The 23,171-nt window shown below is 39.2% G+C and overlaps 1 protein-coding gene across 1 annotated transcript in view; it reads left to right on the top strand.

The window, feature by feature from the left end:
• Positions 1-1,070: 1,070 nt before the first annotated feature.
• Positions 1,071-23,171, top strand: part of KLHL4 (kelch like family member 4) — a 38,040-nt gene continuing 15,939 nt past the window's right edge. The window contains exons 1-5 of the mRNA XM_066559477.1: positions 1,071-1,140; positions 1,787-2,201; positions 19,947-20,117; positions 21,006-21,142; positions 21,939-22,135. Of these exons, the coding sequence (XP_066415574.1) occupies positions 1,113-1,140; positions 1,787-2,201; positions 19,947-20,117; positions 21,006-21,142; positions 21,939-22,135 (948 nt within the window). The 5' untranslated portion in view covers positions 1,071-1,112. The remainder of the gene's footprint in view (positions 1,141-1,786; positions 2,202-19,946; positions 20,118-21,005; positions 21,143-21,938; positions 22,136-23,171) is intronic.

The raw sequence follows: 23,171 nt of genomic DNA on the forward strand, positions 1-23,171 counted from the left end.
AGGAAATCTTGTTAATGTACATTTAATTGCAACAGCTCAGCCTCAGCGTTCTCTATAGCAACAAATATGCATTGGCTGCGTCTGTCAGATCTTCCCTCAGCTCCTTCCTTTCTGCCTTTTATGGCCAAGCTTTTCACACAGGTTTTCTTTTGTACAAAGTCTTTCCCTCTATGGATCTAGATAAGAAAAGATCTTGCTATTATTTTGATGAGTTCTTCACTCATCCTTTAATTTCTCTCACATGCATCCAGCCCATGATGCTGCACATCCTTTGCTTGAATATCATGAATAAGACAGGAGCAGGAGAGCCCAGCATAAAAACTGGAAATTCCTTAGTCCTATCCTCTCGTTTTGCTTTTTCTTCTTTTGTTGTTTTTTTTTTTTAAACTCTACTTCACATTTTCTTGCTTGTATTATATGAAGTCCAAAAGAATAAAAAGCAGATTTTATTTGATGGTTCAATGTCCCATCATAGAATTTTGGTAAAAAAAAGAAGGAAAACTCACAGAAAAGACAGAGAAAAATGAAATTTATGCCAGAAGGTCAGAGAGGAGAGGTGTGTTAGAGAGGGGTCCTCTCTGAATCATGTTGTACTGACTTTGTGTTACAGCTTTTTCTATTTCTTCACACTGCTTACAGTTGGATAGACCATCAGTAACCAACCTGGGAGAATATAACAGTAAAAAAAAAATCCAGTCCATTCATTTCTTTTCAATTTGCAGAAGAAAACATTCTGTGTACATTATTTCAAACCACACAGGGGACAGTTCTCACAGCCCTGCCTGGTAACCAAGGGATGGGAATGAAAACCTCTCCCCTGTTAAATCTGCTGAAAACGCGTTACGGCGCACGCTACTGAAAGAAAGAAAAGAAAGGTGTTTTCAAAAAAAAAACCCCACGAGTGTTTCACAGCCCGTGAGAAATCAAGAGCAGGATGGGAAAGGCTGTTGACACAGGCACTTAGCCAGGAAACTGTGCCTGCCACAGATCCAGTCATTCAGGGAGCACATCTCCGATTTTCCTGAGCTCCCTCCCTCTCCTCTCCTCTCCTCGCCCTGCAATTACATGGAGAAACCCATCGGTAGGTGAGAAAACACAGCCAGTCCTGCAGCATGCATCCAAGGGCTGCCTCTCCTTTAGGTAAGTGCTACCACACCGAGGCCATTTGTAGGAATTTTACACGGCCAGACAAACAAACGCAGCCCCTTAAGGAGCCGCGGGAGCCGCGGGAGAGTTTCGCAGCGAATCGCCACCAAAAACCCGCCTGGAAGCATCCTCTGTAAATCTCCCGTGAAAAGCAGCATTGCTGATTAGCAGGCTGGATGGAGAACGCCCTGAGATAGATAGAAAGTCTTGTCACTTTATTTGTGCGTGCTCCCCTGCATCTTAAGTCGCAGCTCGGGCTCCCTGAGGATCATGTGAGGCTGGGTTATATATGGGGAGCCGCGCTGTGGAGCTGCGAGTGTGTAAGCCTGGCAGCTGGGGAGTGTTATGGTTGCTGCTTTCCTGTGCTAAGCTGATTTACTTGTTTAAGGTCTGACCTCATCATCCTGTCAGTATGGATTCCCACCTATACAGCTAACAGCAGCTCAGCATCGCCCGCGGTGCATTCAGCAGCAGAGAGAGGCACAGAGCTGCCGGTGTTTGTTCTGCTCTTGCCTTTCCTTAAGAAGAGGAGTTGAAACAGAAGAGATAACAAAGAATCCATTTCCTTCCTGAAAGAATAGGCTTTTGTCTTTTTTTTTTTTTTTTTTTTTTTCCCCTCTCTGGAACAAAACCATGTCAGTCTCTGGGAAGAAGGAGTTTGACGTGAAGCAGATCCTGAGGCTCCGCTGGAGGTGGTTCAGCCACCCCTCGCAGGGCTCCGCCGGCTCCGGGGGCTGCCACCAGCAGGAAGGGTACGAGCACAGGGGCACCCCGGTGCAGAACAGGCTGAAGAGCCACTCTCGGGACAGAAATGGGCTGAAGAAGAACAGCAGCCCCGTGCACCACAACATCCTGGCCCCCGTGCCGGGCCCGACGCCGGGGCACCACCGCTCCATCCACAGCTGGCACCAGCAGAGCCTCATCGAGCAGCTGCGCTCCAGCGAGGACAGCCCCAAAAGCAGCGCCCAGGAAAACTCCGGCAAAGAGGATCCAAGTAAAACCACCCAGGAGCTGCAGATGATCACAGAACAAAATGCAGATGAATCTGCAGAGAGGTAGGAGTTTTAAAGTGTGCACTTGGAAAGGCAGGCTTGTTCCCGAGTTATTCCCTAAAAGTGTCTTTGTTTTCAGCCAGAGTTCCTTACTGCATTAATATCAGTTTGTGTCTGTGCACACCCACACTCAGAGGAGAAGGAGCACTTCTGCATCAGAAAAAGGAACAGAAACATTGTCATGAAATTGTGATCTTTGCTTAAGGTACATCATTCCATAACTCTTCCACATGCATACAATCTGCCAGTTTGTCAAATTTGCTCTATCAACATTCACAGCATACCAATTTCTTCTCTTGATTTGTTATGTGTGAGTGCAATGAAAAAAGGAGCCTCCTGACATCCTGTCCTCGTTCTGACTTTATCAATGGGTGCAACTTTGACAAATGGGAGCTGCTGGAGGGGCATGGGCTCTGTGGTTGCCGTTGATCTCTCAAATTTCTCACTGATTTTCTTTTACTGTCTTCCTGGCAAGTAAAATTAACCTTGAACTAAGTGGAAAGGAAGCATCATTCTTTGCTTTTTTGAAGGTTTGTTTGAAATCCCAGTACTTTCACAGCTTATTTAGTAGGCTAAGACAAATCTTTTCTGCAAGGTCAGGTGAAAAAACATTACAGCTATGAGATCTTAAGATGTAAGCACAAAGGAAGAGCTATTTTTTAGTTGTGAATAACAAAGAATACAATGTCAATACCACTTATTTAATTCAGTTTTTTTTATGTTTTCTTTTTCAAAACTCATGTCAGTATTTTTAGCTTATCCAGCAACATTTTTACCCCACCTTTCCCCACCTTGGACTCAAATCAAACATTTATGATATGATTATTTGCACTGTTTGATGAGATTGCTATCAGTCTTTGGACATAATTTAAATGTATTACATTGCATTTAGATACAAATTTATCTCAGTTGAAGTTACAGTTCTCTCAGTAAAAACCAAGCTGACAGCTTGCATATTTTTAGCAGTTATTATTTTTCAAGTTGTGCATCTGCTGTGGGGAACATCTGCAGATGGAGCAGCAAAAACTGCATTCCAAAATGTCACTTGGAAACCAGTCCCAGTAGTCCATAGGTACCAGATAAAATCATGACAGAATAAAAGCCCTGAGGAAGGGCTGTGGGAGTTCTGTGTTTCCAAGGGTGCTGGTTTGGAATGGGGAAGCAGCAGACCCTTAGTACAACATTTCAAATGATAGTACACATTTTCTGGGGAAAAAAAAAAAAAAAAGAAAAAAAGAGGTGATTTGAGACACGCCTTTGAAAGAAAATTGATTTAATTTGAAGAATATAAGGAACACTTGTTCATCCAAATAAGATTCTACACCATGTGAAGAAGGAGGTAAAAAAACAAAAACCCAAACCCTTATCAGTTCAGTTTGGGAGGTAATAAACCACTGCCTTCTAAAATAAGATGTGACATTTTCTCCAGCTATAGATGAAGTTTCTGCTAAGACCTCCTGAAGTTTTGTACCTTCATATCCATTCCAATTTAAGTTCTGCTCTTGAGCTGTTTAAAGTTGCAGCTTTTAGGATAGTTCTGGAACTGCATCTATCATATATTGTTATAGTCAAATAAGTGGTTTTCTTTAGAATTTCAGTAAAAGCCATCACTGCATGTAGTAGATTAAAATCTATTTTAACATACATCTTCAAAAGCTGAATTGGTAATCAATTCTTTATAAAGTGATTCATGGCTATGAGTTTCTCTATAATTAAAATTTATTTCAAGAAAATAAAACTGACCATTAAGGACAGTGTAGCTCAAATTTCTTAAATATGTATCAACAGAAATCATTAAGTAAAGCTCTGTTCCCTTCCCCTCCAGCATCCAGCACAGGCCACACATTAATTAATACGTTAATTGGCTGGGTAGAAATGAGATACTGATAAGAAATAAGGAGAAGCAACCTTATACCTACATCTATCTAAATCTAGGATGTAGATATCAATATCTGAATATATTTCCATCTCTTCAAAACAATGTCTCATCCTTGAAATCATGCCTTTACGTCATTCCAGGTCCCCTTTTCCTTTAGAAGCTCCAGATAGTCCCAATCAATGGTAATTAATGGACTCTGCTGGTGATTAACACACAAAAATCAGGATTTTCCAGGATCCCCTGAGCCCACACACTGCCAGGGCCACCACAGCAGGAGCTGTGCAGTTATTTCAAAGGTTAATTGGTCAAATTGCACACCCACACCTGAGGACACCAAAGACAAATTTACCTTTTAGACCACAAAAGCTCTGTACCTTCAAAGCAGCTCTCTCTCAACCAGTGGATTTTCCTCTGCCTGGAAAAGTCCCATTTTTAGGTGGATCTAAAGCAGGACTCTGCTGAGTATCACATGGACATCCAAAATAGCAGGAGAGGAGAGAGAATCTGGCCAATACCTCAACACTTAGCAGAATATAAAAGCAGTTTCTACTAAGAGTTTAATGCTTCCCATGGAAAACTTTGGAAACGCAAAAACAATATTCTGAATTTCTTCAGAAAAGTGTGAGCTTTCTTTCTCTCAAACCTCAGGACTGAATGTTGTCAGTGCTGGACAGAGAGCGCCCTGGGGTTTGATGAAATAAGGGTTGGCTATTGAGGAGGAAAGTTAAATAAGAAAGTGCCAAACAACAGTTCCATGCATGATCATTAATACACTTATATCTGCTTTCTTCAACCCATTTTGGCGTTCCTGTCCCCAGATTAAATAGTGCAAGACTTAAAAAAACCCTTCTGGTCCACAGGCTTGCTCCTGAATTATATCCCATGATAAGTGACAAAGTCAATGAGGCTCCAGTGATTAAACCTCATTAGTTTTGTCCTAATCATAACCAGTTAATGTGTGGTCGGCCAATAAATTTTGGGCCACAAAGGGTTTATTGGCACAAGGGTAAGGAAAGTTTCTCAGCACCCTGGGACTGCCTGGCCCAGTGCTGCTCAGGGAACCTGCTCAAACAGGAGCATCTGAAATGAGGGGCCTTGACCTGCTCTGAGATCCCTGTGGAAGTTCCATCTGTAGTTTGGCAAAAAGATAAACAGCAGACAACCTTAATTTACTGACCTCATCTGATTCTCACCAATCTGCTCCTTGAACGAGGCCTGGGACCTCTGCCCTGGGTGAAAAGAGAGAAACCAGCTAAAGTCTGCATAGCCACCAAGTAGTTTTATTTGCAGAATGCATTTCCCAGCACAGCATTTTCTGATATTACTGGGGTGATCAGCGAGCTAAACCTGTGGATTATGGCCATGCCAAGGAAGGGAAAACACCTCCAGAGATTTCAGGCTTGGCTTAAAGAGGCGCTGAAGTGAGTGAGCTCTGTAAGAGCCCATGGGGAATCACCTGTGGGTGGCTCAGCAGGCAGGGCTGGGGGAGCGGAGCACTTGAGCTGCTCTGATCTATCTGACAGCCCTGACCTATCCTGCTGGAACCTTGTGAGGTTCAGGCTCCTCTGCCAGGGGAAACAGGAAGAATTTCCATTCCTTCCAAAGAAAGTGGTGTGGCAGTGATGCAGAGACAGCAGCACGCACTGGGAGGAGTTGATTGTTAGATTTTGACAGTCAACAGAAAGTTTGTGTGCTCCCCATGGACACACGTGTGCACACACAGACTGACAAAGCACTGAAACCTCCAAAAAAGGATAAATTTTATATTGAATTACTTCAACTACTTCTCTTAATAATGTCTAGGCTTACAGATATTCACTTCCCCATGAGAGCACTGTGCCCAGCATTTATTAACACCATACCACATTACCACATCCCTTCCTGCATGCCTGCCAGGTTTGTGATTCCACAAGTGTGCTATTGCAGACCTTATGTGCTGCTTAAGTATTTCCTAGTTGCCCAAAGGCACTTAGTTTTCAATAGTAAATGTAGCATCCATTCACCATTTTTCTCTTCTGCATCTTTTTTTCGAACCCTGTGGCTGAAAAATTGCTGACAAACTCTAGCTTGGGACAAATTCTAGGACAAATGTTTTCTGATTTCCCACATGAGACAAAATATATTGCTAATTAATTCTAATAGTATCTTTTGATGTTGTAATCCAAACTGTCATTACTGATGCACATGCAAACAGATACTTGGGAGGTGCCTCCTCCCAAAGGCAATCCTTTTCTGTGGTGGCTATTTTTGATGTACAGCTATTTTGATACTTTGTCTCAAGACTTGAAAACGCACATTTTTTAGTTCTGGTAGACATATGGAAATAACCATCAGATTATTTTCTTCACTGTCTCTGACACACACATAAACACACACACGTGTACATGACTATTTCAGATGTTGTCCCCTATCTGAGGGTTTTCCCTTGAGTTCTGCTTTTACCTCCAGTAGCAGATGACAGCCTTGGCTCCCACTCCAGAGTGAAATAAAGAAAAACAGGTGATACCTTTCCTGGTGAAAATGGAAGATATGAGTTATCCTGTGAAACCACTGGTCAAACCAGACTGAGAGGGCTTTTGGGACTGTGAGTGAAGTTCTGGGTACCCAAATAAACAGTGGAGCACAGGAATGACTGATAATGCATCCCAAGCAGCAGTGAAAGGGAGGACTGAGGTATGCCCTGGGCAGAGAAGGTGATAAAGGAGGCAACACACCCACACTGCTTCCCTGTTCTGGTAAGAATTCAGTTCCATGAGCAATCTCTGATGCCCAAGGTAAAATTTAGAAAGGATGATTCCAAATCTCACATCATGGCAGTCCTTATTTTTTAAAACAGAACTCCTCCAATTTTATTTTTACTGAACCTCCAGCATTTTGAAAAAAACTTTCAAAAAATCTCAAGTTTAAAAAATAAGTATTTTAGAAGCAAGATAAAGAATGCTGGACATGTAGTCAGACAGCATTTCAAGTCAGAAAGCTGCACCAACTGGGTTTAGGTGCTTCCTTGCTTGTCTACAGTACAGTTTAAGCTCTTTAATGCCTTGGTCTTTCCCCATCAGTGTATATATATATATATATATATATATATATATATATATATATATATATATATATATATATATATATATATATATATATATATATGTATATATATGTATATATATATATGTATATACATATATATATACATATATATACATATATATATACACATATATGTATATATACACACACATTGTATTATATATATATTGTTCTACTTATTCTTCTTATTGCCACACTTTCCTTCTTGACACCCTTTTCTCATGTTTGGAAATTGCTGCAAGTGTGAAGGGCAGCAGTTTGTGCAGTCTGGTCCCAGAATCCCTCCCCTACAGCTCTGATATTTCCTTGCCTGTGTCCAGCAGGTCTGTCTGGGCTCACAGCTCAGTGGACAGAGCTGGATGTGCTCCTGTTGGATCTGGCAGTTCTAGGGGAGAGCTGGATTCCTTCTGTGCCATCCTGACTGAAATCTGTTTGAATGTCCTCAGAAGTTGTTTTTCTCTCATCAACAATGCGGTGCTGTTGCTCATGCCTGCCTTGTGACTCATGTGGAGCTCCTGCCTCTGTACCAGAGACCTGTTCCCAAACCATCTGTACATTTTTGCAGTTATTTGTTCCCAAAGGCAGCACTTTGCACAAATAAATTCCATCTTGTGTTTATCAGAGAATGTCTCCAACTGGCCGAGCTGGTATTCAGTTCTGATTTTATAACCCTGATTCAGTGATTTAACATTCAGTTCTGATCCAATACCCCACCATACATGCAGCTCTTCTCAGCTTGAGCTCCAATTGTAATATATAATATCAAAGACTTCTCTTCATTTTTTCAATTAATTTGGAAAATTTATGAGAAGATAGAGAGGAACTTCAGCGCTAAGTTCCTCAGGAGCCCAGTTTGATTTACCTTCCTATTTGTCAGTGATAATTTAATGCCATAGATAATTTAATAGCATGACTTCAAACCAGTTTCACCCTTGTTCCAAAATGGGTGACTCCAGACAGACCTGGAGGCTGAACTTTGCACTGTCTGATAGAACACACTGAAAAATAATACTCTTTTATTCAAGGTATGCATGACAACTATTTATTCCCTGTTCCCCATAATTTCTAGTAAAAGCTGTTAATGAGGCACTTCAGTTTACTTTGACGTGTTATTCTTGGCAAATTCTTGTTGACTTAAGTTATGTTTCTAAGTGCTTAGAAATAATAATTATATGAATTTAACACTGTATAATTTGGCAAGAAGCAGCAACAAGGAAAAGAAATTATGTTTGTGTCTTTTGGAGAATTTTTCAGTTTCCATAGCATTTATAACACTTTAATATCAATTCCAGCAGCATGTTTTAAAAAGATGATTTTCTGCAAGCCTGCAATGGACAAAGAAAATGCTCCCTTGTTACCTCAAGGACAAGCAAAAACCAATTTTCTTCTAACTAGATCTTTAGCTAAAGGTCAAAATATGAGTTGAAACTGGATTGTTTAAGATGTTTGTCGCTGATTTGAGAGGGGTCAGAAGTGACATTATTTTATGGAAATTCACTCACAACTATTTGAAATAGGGTAGCTGGGGGTAACCAAGAAAACTTGATATCTAATGTTTGCTAAGTGTGGAAAATCTATAAAGTTACAGGAAGTGGTATCTGGTGCAGAATTAAGTTTTAAGAGGAAAATTACCTTTTTTTTTTTCTTTTTCCCAGCAGTTGATAATTCACAAAGGGGAACAGGCCTTCTGAGGCCGAGAGCAAATGCACTGAACAGTGACCAATGAATTAATTCTGACTAAATAAATGCTGTGTCCTCATACAAGAGCTCTTGGTACAGAAATTAGAATCACAATGTCTCAAAGGCATCCCTGGGATCTATCCCTACTCTCACCTTCTATTATGACACCTTCTGAAGAACTTGAAAGCAAAAAAATGGGGTATTGAAGTGGGTTGAAACAGCTATTAAAGATGAAAGGAATGAGAAGAATTGTATTTTGAATTTAATTTTATATTCACCCTGTGGAAGGACTGGATATTTATTCAAAATATATTTTTTTTCATAGCTAGATAAACAGACTCATAGGAGAATTTAAGCTGAAAAGGAGCTCTGGATGTCATCAAGTCTAACCCTGTCTACCCACCAAGAAGAATAATGAGAAATTATCTGACTTACTAGAAAACACACACTATTTTACAGGCCTACATTTAACAAGCCTAGCTTTCAAAGATGAATTATTACAGGCAAGGGAAAAAAAATGCCATTTAATAGTAATTTAACAATCTAGGACAATTCCAGTCATTTCAAAACAATTTTTTTATGATTCAATTATCTTCTCATTTTCACTCCATAGAGCTTGCTCTTAGCAGAGACAGCTGTTAAATGACTTTTTAAAGAGTTATTACTGTTCTTAAAATCACTTCTTAATGTCTCCAGAAAAAGTTAAGGAGATGATTAAACACATGTGCCCAATGCAGAGCAGTTTTTAGAGACCCACTGAGATTATGCAAGTGAAAGATCAACAAGAAATGAGATGGTTGGTGAAACATTCTGGGAAAAGGAGGAGAAGGTTTTGCTTGGTTTCAAAGTTATAGCCAGACAGGATCCTAACAGAAGCAAACTATTTATTTTCACCCTTGGTTTGTGGCTGAATTGTTTACTTTGGAATATTGCACTGAGGAAAATACTAAAATCCTACACATTTAAAAAATAAAGGGATTTATTTGCTATATCAAGCAGCTAAATTTGCCCAACTAAACTAGTCCAGTTTGGTTTAGCTCCTTTCCTTCTGCTAGAATAAAACAATTCCCCAATGTATTTAGACAATGATTATATCAGGCAATTAAATAAGACTGCAGCTCACTTATTGTGGACCTGTTGGTGTGCAGGGTAAAAGAATTAAAAATGAAGTTGAAGAACTGTTGGGATTCACAGAAAGAGCTGAAGTATAAGATATAAACATGAAGAAAATAATCTTGAAAACAAAGTTATAACCAAATTTAACCTCTCTGACATCAGATTCCCCCTCAGTGACTCCATCAAACACAAACACCAGCACTGGAAATTCCCACCCTGCTGTGGCAGCAAATCTGCTCCCAGACCACCTCCTTCCCTCCTTTTCCAAGCAAATGCTCAACAGTAAAACCTCAATTCAAAACAAATTGAAGTAGCTAGAACAAGACCAGAGAGCCTGGCTCTTCACAAAAATTCTGCCCATCCAAGAATTCTTACCTCAAAACATCTTTGATTTCTTTGTAGGAATTGTTTCATCCTAAGGGACAAATCAGGACATTTCACTAAACCTGTCTGCTGCTCCCAGGGAGCAAGAGGAGAACTAAAAGTATTTAAAGGAACATCCTGCCTTCAGTTCAGGTTTAAGAATGTGCTAGAGCATCTAAATGGATGCAGTTTCAAAGTGTTTTATCAGGAAATAGGCACTGTATTCTCACGCTGTTTTACAGGATAAAAGTTCATCACATTCTCCACTAAAACCCATTTAGGCCAAAGAAACATTTTTAGTGGAAAACAAAGCAATGGCTGATACCTGGTCCTTCCTTCAGTTTTGTTGTACATGTTTGAAAACCTTGGGACACAAATCTAGATGTCTTACCTGGATATTAACATTTGATTTAATCAAATTCAAGTGCTCTCAGCCTAAATTTTTAGCTTCATGACCAGGATCTGAAAATCAAGATATGGGTTATGTCTCAGATTTGTTGCCTGCTTCTTTTATTACCTCAGAGCAAGTACCCAGGCTCTTGGTATCACAGCTCCCTCATGTAAAAGAGCATTTTCCTGGGGACACAACAGGAACTGAGCAGGCTTTTCAAACATCCAGACTTGCCTGCACAAAGCTTTTGCAAAGGAAAGTGGAATTCATGTACACTATGATAGATCCATTATATTCAGAGTTGCACAATTTATCTTCTCATTATACTGACATCACAGAAATCAAAGTCTGCTGGGACTTCCCATTATAGTAATATTAGAGACCAATATCCTTCCAATAAAATGTTTTGAACAGCAAACAAAGGCAACACATTTGAGAAAGGGGACAGCCACTGCCACCCTTTGCCACGCTTCAGTTTACCTGATAAGTTACAAGTTAAGAGGAAAGGAGACATTCTGACAAGAAATGAGCATTTTCAAACCCTGTTCATTTTAATAGAAGTTGGGAAAATGAAGAACCTTTTTGAATGGGGCAAATATACCTTGATTTAAATGGAAATTGTGAGCAAACCACTAAGAAATCCTAGGAGTTGGAGAAAAGCTATTTTAAGCTATTACATATGGTTTGAGTTGCTAGGGAAACCTCTTTTGCAGTGTTCATTTAGCACAGATGCTCAGGAAAGCTCAGTCTCCATGTCAGACCATTTCAGAGCCTTGCAGAATGGGAGGAAACAGAGATATGCACACACACACACACACATGCAGGCAAAAATACCTCAGCAATTTTACCTTAGTCATGTTCCACATCCTTGGGGGCAGCTCCTTCTTCCCCTTTCTGCCACGACCAACAGAGCAAAAGCTCTGACTCCAGACTGAGCATATTTGCTCAAACATTTCCTTCAGTTTGGATCCATTGGGGTTCATGTTTCAGACATTCATCTTTGTAGAGCAGGAGCTCTGCCTTTGTCATGCACTCAGGGAAAAGGCAAAGGACAGGCTGGCTCTTTCTGGTCACCCTTTTGAGCAGGGAGATAAATACATTTTATATATCTATACATCTATATATCTATACATCTATATATATCTATATATATATATATAAATATTTTGAACAGACAATAAATATATACTCTGAACAAAAACTGGGGTGCTCTATCATGATGTGTATAGTGATCATTTAAAGATGAAAATGCTGGTTCTAGGTCATGACTCTCATTTCTGTCTCACAAAAGGATTCTCTCCTGCTCATCATTCACTATATGGCAAACTACCCCTAAAGGCAGAAACTCCCTCCTGTGCCCTTCCTTACCCCCAGCCATGTCTGTGTGCTGGTGCAGTGGCTTAGGATGCACTTTAGACCTTCCTGAGAGGCCTGACCCAGTAAATTCCCCAGCAGTGCAGCCAGTGCAGTCCCTGGTGCTGTCACAGGGGATTTAGGAGCAGAGCAAAACAACTTCCTGGGGAGTTCCAGCCTGGTGATCCTGCAGGAGCCAGGCTGCTCAACCAGAACACAATGAGCTGCTGAGATCAGCGCAGAAAGGACAAGGCTGTAAGTCAGGATTAATTTTTTTTTTGCCTTAATTTGTTTTATTCACTTAAAGGATCCCCGATTTTCTGCTAAAAAAGAGATGAAGAGTGGCTTGGTGGCACAAAATGCCAATGAAGTTGCTTGGGAGGAAGCTCCCATAGGATGCCCCAAAGCAGGAGAACTCAAATGTGCCACTCCCTTCCTCTTTCACATGGAGCCCAATTACTCCTCAGCTGTTTAAAGTTTCCTTATACTTTTTCACTTCAAGTGAATCCAAACCTGACTTTAACACAATTTAAAAAGTAACAAATTCAGGACTGGAAGGACAATATTTTATGACTAAATGCAATAAAATTGCTGTGTTATTATTTGTATAACCACATTACAATGTAAATTTGCCTCTTTCCAGCCTAGTGATTACTGCTGGCACTCCAGGAAAAAAATCTGTCATAATAATAATAATAATAAAAGCAATATTTTTCACAGTTCATATCAGTTACATACTTTTAGCCTTTCTTTGTTTTTCTTTTGATTTAATGTGCTACATTTGTTTAGATTTCATGTTTTTATTCTGATTGAATTACAGTGAGTGAGGCTGACACAAACCCTGGCTTGTTGGAGCAAGTTATCACTATTATCTGTCCAGATAAATGCCAAGCCACTAATGGCATTGAGAGAACAGCTTTTATTAAGCCATGTTGTCAGAAATACTGGTAAATACACCTGATAGTGTCAAATTAAAGCAGCCCTAATGTTCTAAAGGTTGTAAAGACAATTCTCTCTCTGTGTTACAAAGCTGCTGTGGGCTCATGAGTAGAGGTTTCCTCACTAAGGAATTCCTGTAAGGTGCTGCCTCAACCCCCTTCTTTTCTAAGCTAGCACAGTAGGTTTTCAGTGGATATTATTTCTTACACTGGCAATGATAAATAATAATAAATTCTAAAATATTTCTCAGGTGTTAAAAAGTGCAAGTCAGTGACCAAAGGTAAGAACAGGAGCTAAAGCACAGCTGTCTACATAATTTATAACATCCAAAATTCCCTCCAGTAAGCATGGAAGGGCATTCACAATATGCTGGTTTGGTTGTACTGACTTGAAAAAAATGCCCTCAATCGAGCCAGAAATGAATACAGCATGCTAAGTTATTTGAATTCCTTTCCAGACCTAGGTTTGAGTTATATTTTCTGACACAGAAGCTCAGAAGATAACAACTGGCTGGAGAGTACTTTGGTATCAGCATATCTGTACCCAGGGAAACACAGAAATATTTGGCTTTAACACAGGGAAACTCTCTCAGGGTGTAATTGCACAATTAAGAGAAGGAGAGGATTGATCACAGATAAATTTATGTGGCTTACAAAACCTTCAAACAGAATAGAAAACTTCAGTCTACTTCTCATCTCTGATTTCTACCTGTGAGGCTGCCCAGACTTTTACACACATCCTCTTTCCCTCATTTCTGATAAATCTGTAATTATGACAGGGCACTCTGGCTAAATAGGTTAAAAATCACACTTTTTGTCCCCAGTGTTTAGCTTTGAAGGAGGTATCCAGCAGATCAGCTGAATCAGGTCAGGAGATATTTTGGAACCAGCCCGGAGATTTTTACGTGACTGGGGGTGTCTCATACAGCAAAATGAAATTTGAAGTGGTGCCTTCATCTAGGGGATCGTGTTTCACTTGAAGGGGAAAGCGTGATAAGTCTTGTTATTTGTTAGTTAGGATCCAGCTAAATGCAGGAAAGGAAAAATGTAAAAAAGGAAATGCTCATAAGAAGCCCAAGAATAGTTTTCCTTTGCCTTTGATGAAAAACAAGAAAGAGGTGAGAAGCACGTATGAAGGTATGAGTGGTTTGAGGTTTAATAAATCAGGATATCTGCAGAAATCTCCCAGCAGGATCCATGCTTGATGAGCTGCAAGGCTCAGATTGGCAGGGCCAGGGATAATTGCTATTGAGACTGTTACTCTCTGTCTTCCCAAAGCTCTGCTCACTGGAGGCACAACCACTTCACATTTCTTTTGTTCTCATGCTTGGATCTCCCTTTGCTCCTCTCTGCTCCACTTTCCCCAGTAACAGGCAAAAGGGACAGCATAAAGCAGGGTCTTCCTCCCCTCACGCTCCCCCATCAGGAGCCTTTCTGAAAGGTGCTTAATGAAGGAACAAACATGGAGTTAATTAGTTTCATCTGCCAATATCTTGGCTTGGAGTGAAAACCAGTTCTTCTTGCCATTGGCCTGTATTTTGTTTTCTATGTCCTCTAAAGAAAAATGCCACGGGCTCAGATCCAGCATTAAGCCATTATTTTTCATTTTGTACATTCTGACAGCTCAAAATCATGCTATATCATGATTCTGGTCATGATGCTATATCATGCCTTCTGGTCACATCATCTTTTGTTCTTTAGAAAGATTATCACTTGCTCCCAGGAAGTTGAGCAGGAAATACTCAACCTCAATGAGTTTCTCCTTCACTTTTAATTTCCCTCCAACACAATCATGTACTACAAATATGAGTTTGGAATTCATGCATTGCAGTGACCACTTGGCATTATCAGAACAAGGGATAATTTTAAGATGATAATATATAAAATACTCCTATCCTTTTACCTGAAAGGTTTCACTCAGTTATTCTTTATTATATAATCTAAATGAATACAGGGTTAATTCTCCTGGAGGATAATGCTCTTGAATGGTGATTTAAACTGGCATTAATTGAAATGATTTGTCTGAGACACTCACTTCACCCTTGAATGTAGAAACATTTCTATTAAATAAAACACTCCGGCTGTGCAGGCAGTGTTCTCTCCAGGCTGATTGGATATTGCTTCAGCTCCAATTTCTATGCCACAGAAATAAGAGTTTTTAAGTATTTTAAAAGTGTTTATAGCAAAGTTTTATGTTCAGATTAGTTCTGTACCAGGATGAGAACCATTAGAAAGTCCTTTCTATTTATGTAGGATTATTCAATTTCTCAATTATCTGCAGAAAACAAACAATGAGCATAAAACCCTTCTGTACACATGAGGTCTTTCAACAGTGGAAAAGTAGATCAACAATCAAGAGAGTTCACACACTAATCTGCAGAGACTGGAAAAGAATTTTGCAATTCCTCTGTAAAAATAAGAAATATACAATTTCCAGAGGGAAGCACCTTACTGAGGAGATGTTTGGATTGGCTCATCTTTGTACCTCAAAATCAGAGTGGCCACAGCTGAGAGAAGGCACAAAGGGCTCAGGGCTCTGCAGTTTGGGTGCAGCTTCCATTTCCCACTGGAATTACCCCAAAGAATCCCTGATTTCTATTTCTGGCGGGGATTCAAAATATCCTCACCCAAATTCATCCTGCTCTGAATCACGATGACATCTGTCTGTATGTTGTCATGTCTGGGGGAAGAACAAAACTCAAATGAGCTAAAAGTGGTTTGCAGTTAACGAAAATCACATTTACACTTCTAATCCCAAATGGGAAAAGTTATTTTAACTAACACTGACTGAGATAAGTGGCCAGTTTTTGCTGGCCTTGGCAATAAAAATTGCGAAAACCATGCAGTTTCAAGAGCTCCAAGCTCTAAAGGAATTGCCAGAGCTTTCAGTTTAGTTGTGAAGTCAGGAGTTTCTCCGTTAACTGAAATAAATTATAAATTTTAATTAATTTTTTCTTCATTTGCTACATGATTTTCTATCATTATTACCACCTCATGTTAATGTTATGACCTGAGCAGTCATCAACAATTTCCCATACTCTTTTAGGACAAATCTTTTCACCCATACCCTAAAAACCACAATAAAGAATAAAAAATGAAGAAGATGACTGCAGCAGAAATTTCAAGGCAGAGGCTGGGACAGTTACTGATGTGCTAAAATTTTATCAGCATCAATTAATACATGAATACAACTTTATCACTATTTTATGCAATATTGTGCTTCTAAGCTTCCTTGTCATCAGGTTTTCTTCTTGGTTTTGGCCACAGACACACTGAATGAGGTTTAATAAAACACTGAATTTTAAAAATGGTATGGCAAATAAATGGCATTTATGTGTTATCACATTCCAATTAAATAATGAGGAAATCTGGATTTATCCTTTATATACTGATTAATGAAGAGTGCTCTGCTGATTAGCGTGAAGAGTTCTCCATTATGACAGAAAATTAATTTAACATAATTCAGAAATTTAAAGAATTGTAGGCCTGGAATGAATCACAAAACTCATGCCATCAATTCTGATTACAGAAAAGATGAAATTGTACCTCCACACACCATTTCTGAGCCCCAGCTTTCTTAGGATCCAGAAAAATCTTGCTGTTACCTGTCATTTCCTCCCTTGTGTTTCATTCAGATAATTATAGGAACAGAGGTGTAAGCAGCTCTTTGAAAAGTAAAAAAATCCCCAAAGTTTAATGAGAAAAGGGCAAAGATGCCTTTCTGTATTTAAATTCTGTTCCCTCTCTGTATTTAAATTCTGTTCCCAGAAAACATTTTTTCTTTCTATGATAATAGCAAGAAAAAAAATACATACAATATGCTATAATTACCCATAATAATAATTAAATATTATTAATAATTACACCCTCTTTCTAGCACATGATTTTCTGTGATAAAATCATGGAGCAGCGTGAGGAGCAGGATTTGCCTGGAATTCTCTCAGCACCTTGTCCACCTTTGGAACTGAATCCCTGGCAGATTTCAAGCGTGGCTAAACAAGTTATTCCTATCTCTTGTATTCATTTCACTCAGAACCTGCCATCCCAGCTCAGTTTTGAAAATGTCATGTGAAATAGTGTCAGAAGCCATCCAGAAGGCGAGATGACTTCTGACAATTCATGTTTTTCTCCCAGTAAGCTTTGGTACCTTGGAAAAAAAAGAATAAAATGCAATTTTCTGACATGATTCATTGTGACCAGCCACGCTGGCTGGTATTTATGTCCTCCTTATCATCCAGACCCTTAATGCTTTTTGATTATTTCTTCAAGTTTTCAATGTATACTTTCTGTTTCAAAATTCCATGTTTCTTTGAAAATGGACCATATTTTGAGTATCCTTCACAAATCCTTACAGGAAAACTCTGGAATGATTTCACTCGGTTTTCTACCTGAAACGAAATTCATACAACTCAGTGAGTTCAGAATAATTTAAATACAGATTTATCTCTCCGGGCTAATCCACATTTTAAGCCATTATTAAGAATGCTAATTACAACTCCTCATCCCAGTGAACACCAGCACAAAGATAACATGAAACAATTTGGGCCCCTGATTCAAACCGTTGATATTTTTCCGCCCTTTTGGAAACTTTTATTCCTGAATACTCAGCTTTTGTTTGCCCAAACCTCTGCACATTTTATAGAAATAAATCTTTATCTGTGCTACACCCTCAGCGTCCTCTGCCAGAATTCCACATCAGACTCCAGGGGCTTTTCCTGACTCCTTCCTTGAGGATATTTTGATCTCTGACTTTAGTTCATCATTACCCAGTTCTACACTCTGAAGGTCAATATTTGAGTCTGACAGTCATACACTAAGGAAAATATATAAATATTTATCTTTGAATTTAATTTTCCCCCTCCATTATAGATCTACCATTTCAAATCAGCTGCTGAAGATAAACCAGAAATTATATTATTAATTTTAATGGAGAACTTGTTTTTGCTTCCAGTATTTTTCAGTCTCTGAAGACCTTTGCCTTTGAAATAATTAATTATATTAGTGGCATTTATAGTGTAGTTAAATGTGACTCCAATAAACTTCTGAAAAAAATACCCATGACTAAATGAAATAATTAGACTTTCACTCCCTTGGAAATGATTCTCTAACCACAAATAAATCCATGCTATGGGGAATTATTTATTTCAGACAACAGTACTATCTATTTACAATTGGGGTGGCTGAGTATTATTTGAGGTTTTTTCTGCAAACATCAGGGCTAAGTGCAATGTACTGAGATACAACAATTAGAGTGCAGCTATTGAATCTGAAAAAAATATTTTTTTCAAAAAATAATTTTCTGAAAAACGTTAAAGGATGCTTAAGAGGTAAATAACAAAACATTCCAGAGTATGAATTTGGCACCCAGTAGCTGATACAAAACTAATGAGCATATAATCCAATTTTGCAGCTTTGTCATTGCCTATGAAGCATTGAAAGAAAACAAATAAGAAAGTGGAGTCATTAAATACACTGAGACAAATTCATTTTTGTAAGTCAAAGATGACAAAGGAAACATATTAGAGGTGAACTTGGTTTTCCCATTTTTCTTTAAAACTGAACTAAGCTAAGCTAAAATGGATTTGAAGTTGCAATAAAGACAGAAACATTTTGCAAAGGGGATGGAAAACTGCTGTGTCTCAATTCAATATTACATTATAATTTGGTTTTTAATTATTTCCCTTGGCTTCTATGAGCTATATAATGAGGTATGATCTTTGAAAATGAATGATCTAACATCTCTGTTTTCTGATACTACCAATTCAACCTGACTTACCCTTTTTTATTTCTCTGTTTTCTGAACTAGATGTTAAATTGTGGATGTAATCCAATATTCTGCTAAATTTGATATGCCAATTTTGTGAAGAGACCTTATCTCTCCTAATCATTTATGAATTTGCATTAACAATATCAAAGACAACCAGGAAATTTAGTCAACAGCTGTCATTATTTCCCAGTTGGGCTTGGAAATTTAAAAAACAGGTGCTATGCACTCTAAAAAAATATGATATTAAACTGAGAAAATGTTTTTCTAACCAATCTTTAGATAAAGTAGTGTTAAATATTGCAGCATTTTCAAGCTATATGATATAAATTTATATCAACAAATGCATTATTATTTACTAAAAAAAAGACGAATGGAAAAATAAAGATTTTTCTAAGGAAGTGTCAGGAAGGTGTTTCAATCTACATCAAAATCCATATTTAATGGCTGTAAGGAATGATGTTTTGAAAAAACAATATGGGTTGTCTATAATTGGGAAAGCTAACAGAATTCTGGAGTGGGAGGAATATATTTATATGGTACATTTCTGTGAAAGGTAGAGAAATTAATTTGTCTCCATTGTTTGCATTCAGATTCTAAAGGCCACGTACAGGTTCCACGAGCTTTTCGTTCGGAAATTTCTCTAGAATTACATGGTGCTCATTAAATTGTCCTCAGATTCATTACTATTGACTCAAGTAATTCAATGGACAAAGTAAGAAGAGATCAGAAATAACACCTAAAGATGTAATATCCAATATTTCATGCCAAGAGGTATTTTAGCTGTCAGTATCACAGGAAAATAGGGGTTTTTTTTTGAGGATTCTGTTTGTGAGTGCCCAGGAGGTTGCATTTGCCATGTCAGTGCTGTGCCATCCACTCAGAACTGATGGAAGCAGCCAAATACTACGCACCCTACTACTAGGGGGAAGCACCCCTTACTACACACAGCTGTAATAAAGTACAGCTGTTTACACTTTAATAAAGTAAAGTTTATGTGCAGGTTTATGAATAAAAACTTCCAGATAGCAAAGAGAAAAAAGTGGGAAGAAGCCGTGGTAAGGCCAGGACTGTGGGACTTTAAAAAATTTCTGTGCTGCCTTTTGAATAAAAATCAACGTCGTCAGCGTTTATAATGGATTTCTAACTCTGTGTTCATCCCTGCCTCTGTCCCTGGCAGGCTGTCCACCACCAGCAGCTCTCTGGGGATGAGCACCAATGGCTCTGATGAGTATTTCCAGTCCTCAAACCACGCGGAGCAAACCTTCCGCAAGATGGAGAGTTACCTGCAGCAGCAGCAGCTCTGCGACGTGCTCCTCATCGCTGGCGACCAAAGGATCCCAGCCCACAGGTACAGCTCCCAGGCTCCTTTCTGCCTCACGTTCCCAAAAAAGCTGCCTCAGTTTATGAATGGCCTGGTTGGTTGTGAATGGAGAGTTACTCTAACTAGGACCCCAGCTAATCATGCGGTCAACTTTTCATGTCTGTTATTTTGAACACAATAAAATTCAAATGCAAACTGCTGGCACTGCCCACCCTCTCTTCTTGCTGCTGTCAAATCACAGCAAGATCAGCGAAGAAAATCTGCCCAGATAAGCACTCTGGGAGAAAATTAGATTACTAATTACTCTTTTAACTTCACTGCTGCAAGATTTGACTCCTATGCTAATTGTTTCTGTTGTACACACAGTTCATAACGTAATAAAGCTGGATTTTCTGGCAGGTACTGAGATGATGAGGTAATTTGCTGTCTTTGCTGTTCTGCTGATGCCTTGTGAAGGCTGCCCTAGAACAGAGGCTAGATGGAGTTAAAGAATAAAGCAGGGATTTATTTAAAGGCCTCAATGGATCCACCTTGGACAGCACAAGAGCCCAGCCAGAGCTGCACCCAAGATGAACCAAAATGGTCACAAAATGCACGATGGGTCATGAGGTGTGACACTTTTATAAGTTTTGCATATTGGAGTTAATTGTCCAATTATAGTTTTAGGTTATGAAGTCCCATCCTGCTCGTTTTTCTCTCTCCAGCCCACGGTGTTTGTGCTCTTGGGGCTGAGATTTGGATCATTTGTCCTTGGTCCCCAGCTGGAGCAGGAATTGTTTTGTCTCCCTGCTCTGTGCACAGAGCTCACCATCCCCTAATATGAAGCTCAGACCCACACACTAACACAGCACAGAATGTGAAAAATATAAAATCTAAAACCTTGAGGCATCTCTGCTAACCCTGCCTCCCCTGCAGGCTGGTTCTCAGTGCAGTCTCTGATTACTTTGCTGCCATGTTCACCAATGATGTGAGGGAAGCAAAGCAGGAGGAGATCAAGATGGAGGGAGTGGATCCCGAGGCGCTGAAGGCTCTGGTGCGCTACGCATACACAGGTAACCTGCCCCAGAGCTGCTCCCAGAAATTTATACATGGTTCTGTTCATTAATGCATGAATTTTCATACTAAAGTTCTGTTTGTAGAAATTTATATACAGTTTTGTTCATTAATATATGAATTTTCATACTCAAGTTCTGCTTATAGAAACTTATATATACTTTTGTTGATTAATATATTAGTTTTCATACTAAAGTTCCATTTATAGACATTTATACATATTTTTGTTCACTAATATATGAATTTTCATACTAAAGTTCTGCTTATAGACATTAATTTATATTTTTGTTCATTAACATATGAATTTCATACTAAAGCTCTGCTTATAGAAATTTACACGTATTTTTTGTTCATTAATATATGAATTTCCATACTCTACGTTGGAAGGGAGTTTAAAAAACACCCATCTACAGCCATGACTCCCTCCACAAGACCAGGTTACTCAGAGCCCTGTTTTGGGAAAGGTTTTTTCCCTAATCACAATTTTCTTTTGGTTTTTTGTTGGTTTTTGTTTTTTTTTCACCATCCAGATTGGATCTAAAGCTGTTAAAGTTCCAATAAAAAGGTCCCAATCATTGTATTCAAAATCCACCAAATCGTGTAAGTTAAAATATCTTTTTAAAGACCCCTTCAGCAAGAAAGGAAAATAGATTTGTGCACCACAGGACATCTCAGAGAAAAGCCAAAGAGCAACAAGATTTTAAAAAACAAAAATACAAGGGAAATGACTTAAAACTTTCTTTTCTTTTTTTTCCTTTTTTTTTTTTTTTCCTTCCCTAAATGAAAATTGCCCAGGTATCCTCGAGTTGAAAGAAGACACCATAGAGAGTTTGCTGGCTGCTGCATGCCTTCTGCAGCTCTCCCAGGTCATTGAGGTGTGCTGCAATTTCCTCATGAAGCAGCTCCACCCCTCCAACTGCCTGGGGATTCGCTCCTTTGGGGACGCCCAGGGCTGCTCCGAGCTCCTCAAGGTGGCCCACACGTACACCATGGTAAGGCGAACAGCCGACAGCTTTGCAGCCACCATTGCTTACAGAAACACCCACTTCTGTTGTTCCCCACTTCAGGTTTGGCCCTGTGGAAAGGCAGCCTCAGTGGAGTTAAATTTGCAGTACGAGGGGTACCTGCTCCTGCCAAAAAATGTAATAGGGCCTTAACGTGGCTCATGTCTAGGGGCAAACAGCAATCGTGCCTTTGATTCCACACAAAGAAAATTCTAAAGCTGATTTTAAGGTGAGACACTCATAAAAAGAGTCAAAATAAAGAATGTATTGGGAAGATTTGGAATGCTGAAAAAGAAGCACGTCCCTGACTGGAACACAATCCTCCTCTGGCTCAAAGCAAGAAATGAATATTCAGAGCATGGGAAACAGAGAAGTGAGACAACTTGCTATGAAACCAAATTGAGGGATAAATATTCAGGGCAACAAGATGTGCTATCACAGCTTAAAACACACAAAAAGAATGGCAACTGCTAGAGATAAATAGATATAAAAAGAACTACTTGTTAGGAGACCCATGGCAGCTTTCTGCTCCAAATATTAGGGGAGGATGTCAGAACCAGTTTAGAGGCTTCAAAATACTGAGAGCTCTCCAGCAGGGCATTGTGCCTGTGCACCTGCTGAAGGAGGCATGAGCAGATGAGGGCACTGCCTGTGCTCCTCCCTGTCACAGCAATGAACTCTCTGTTCAGCAGCAATTATACCCCCTCTACGTTTCAAGGTTTGAAACGGGGCATTTCAGATAGAGGTTTGCTCAGCCTGTATAAAACAGTGCTGTCCTTGCTGCTCCAAACCTTTTTGTACTCATCCAAATTCAGGAAATCCCCCTCTACTGCTGCTTCATTCCTCCCACCAGTGCGAGATCGTGGGGTTAAAATTATGGCTCAGATTTCTGCAAAACTGAAATAAAATCATAGGGTTGGATTTATGATTTTATGACAGTAAGAGATGTTGAGACAATAAACAACAAAGAGATGATGACAATGATTTTTGTTTATAGTTTTTTTAACCATTTGAATCCTCCGGT

This window comes from Molothrus aeneus, chromosome 14, assembly GCF_037042795.1.
Source record: "Molothrus aeneus isolate 106 chromosome 14, BPBGC_Maene_1.0, whole genome shotgun sequence".
Lineage (NCBI taxonomy): Eukaryota > Metazoa > Chordata > Aves > Passeriformes > Icteridae > Molothrus > Molothrus aeneus.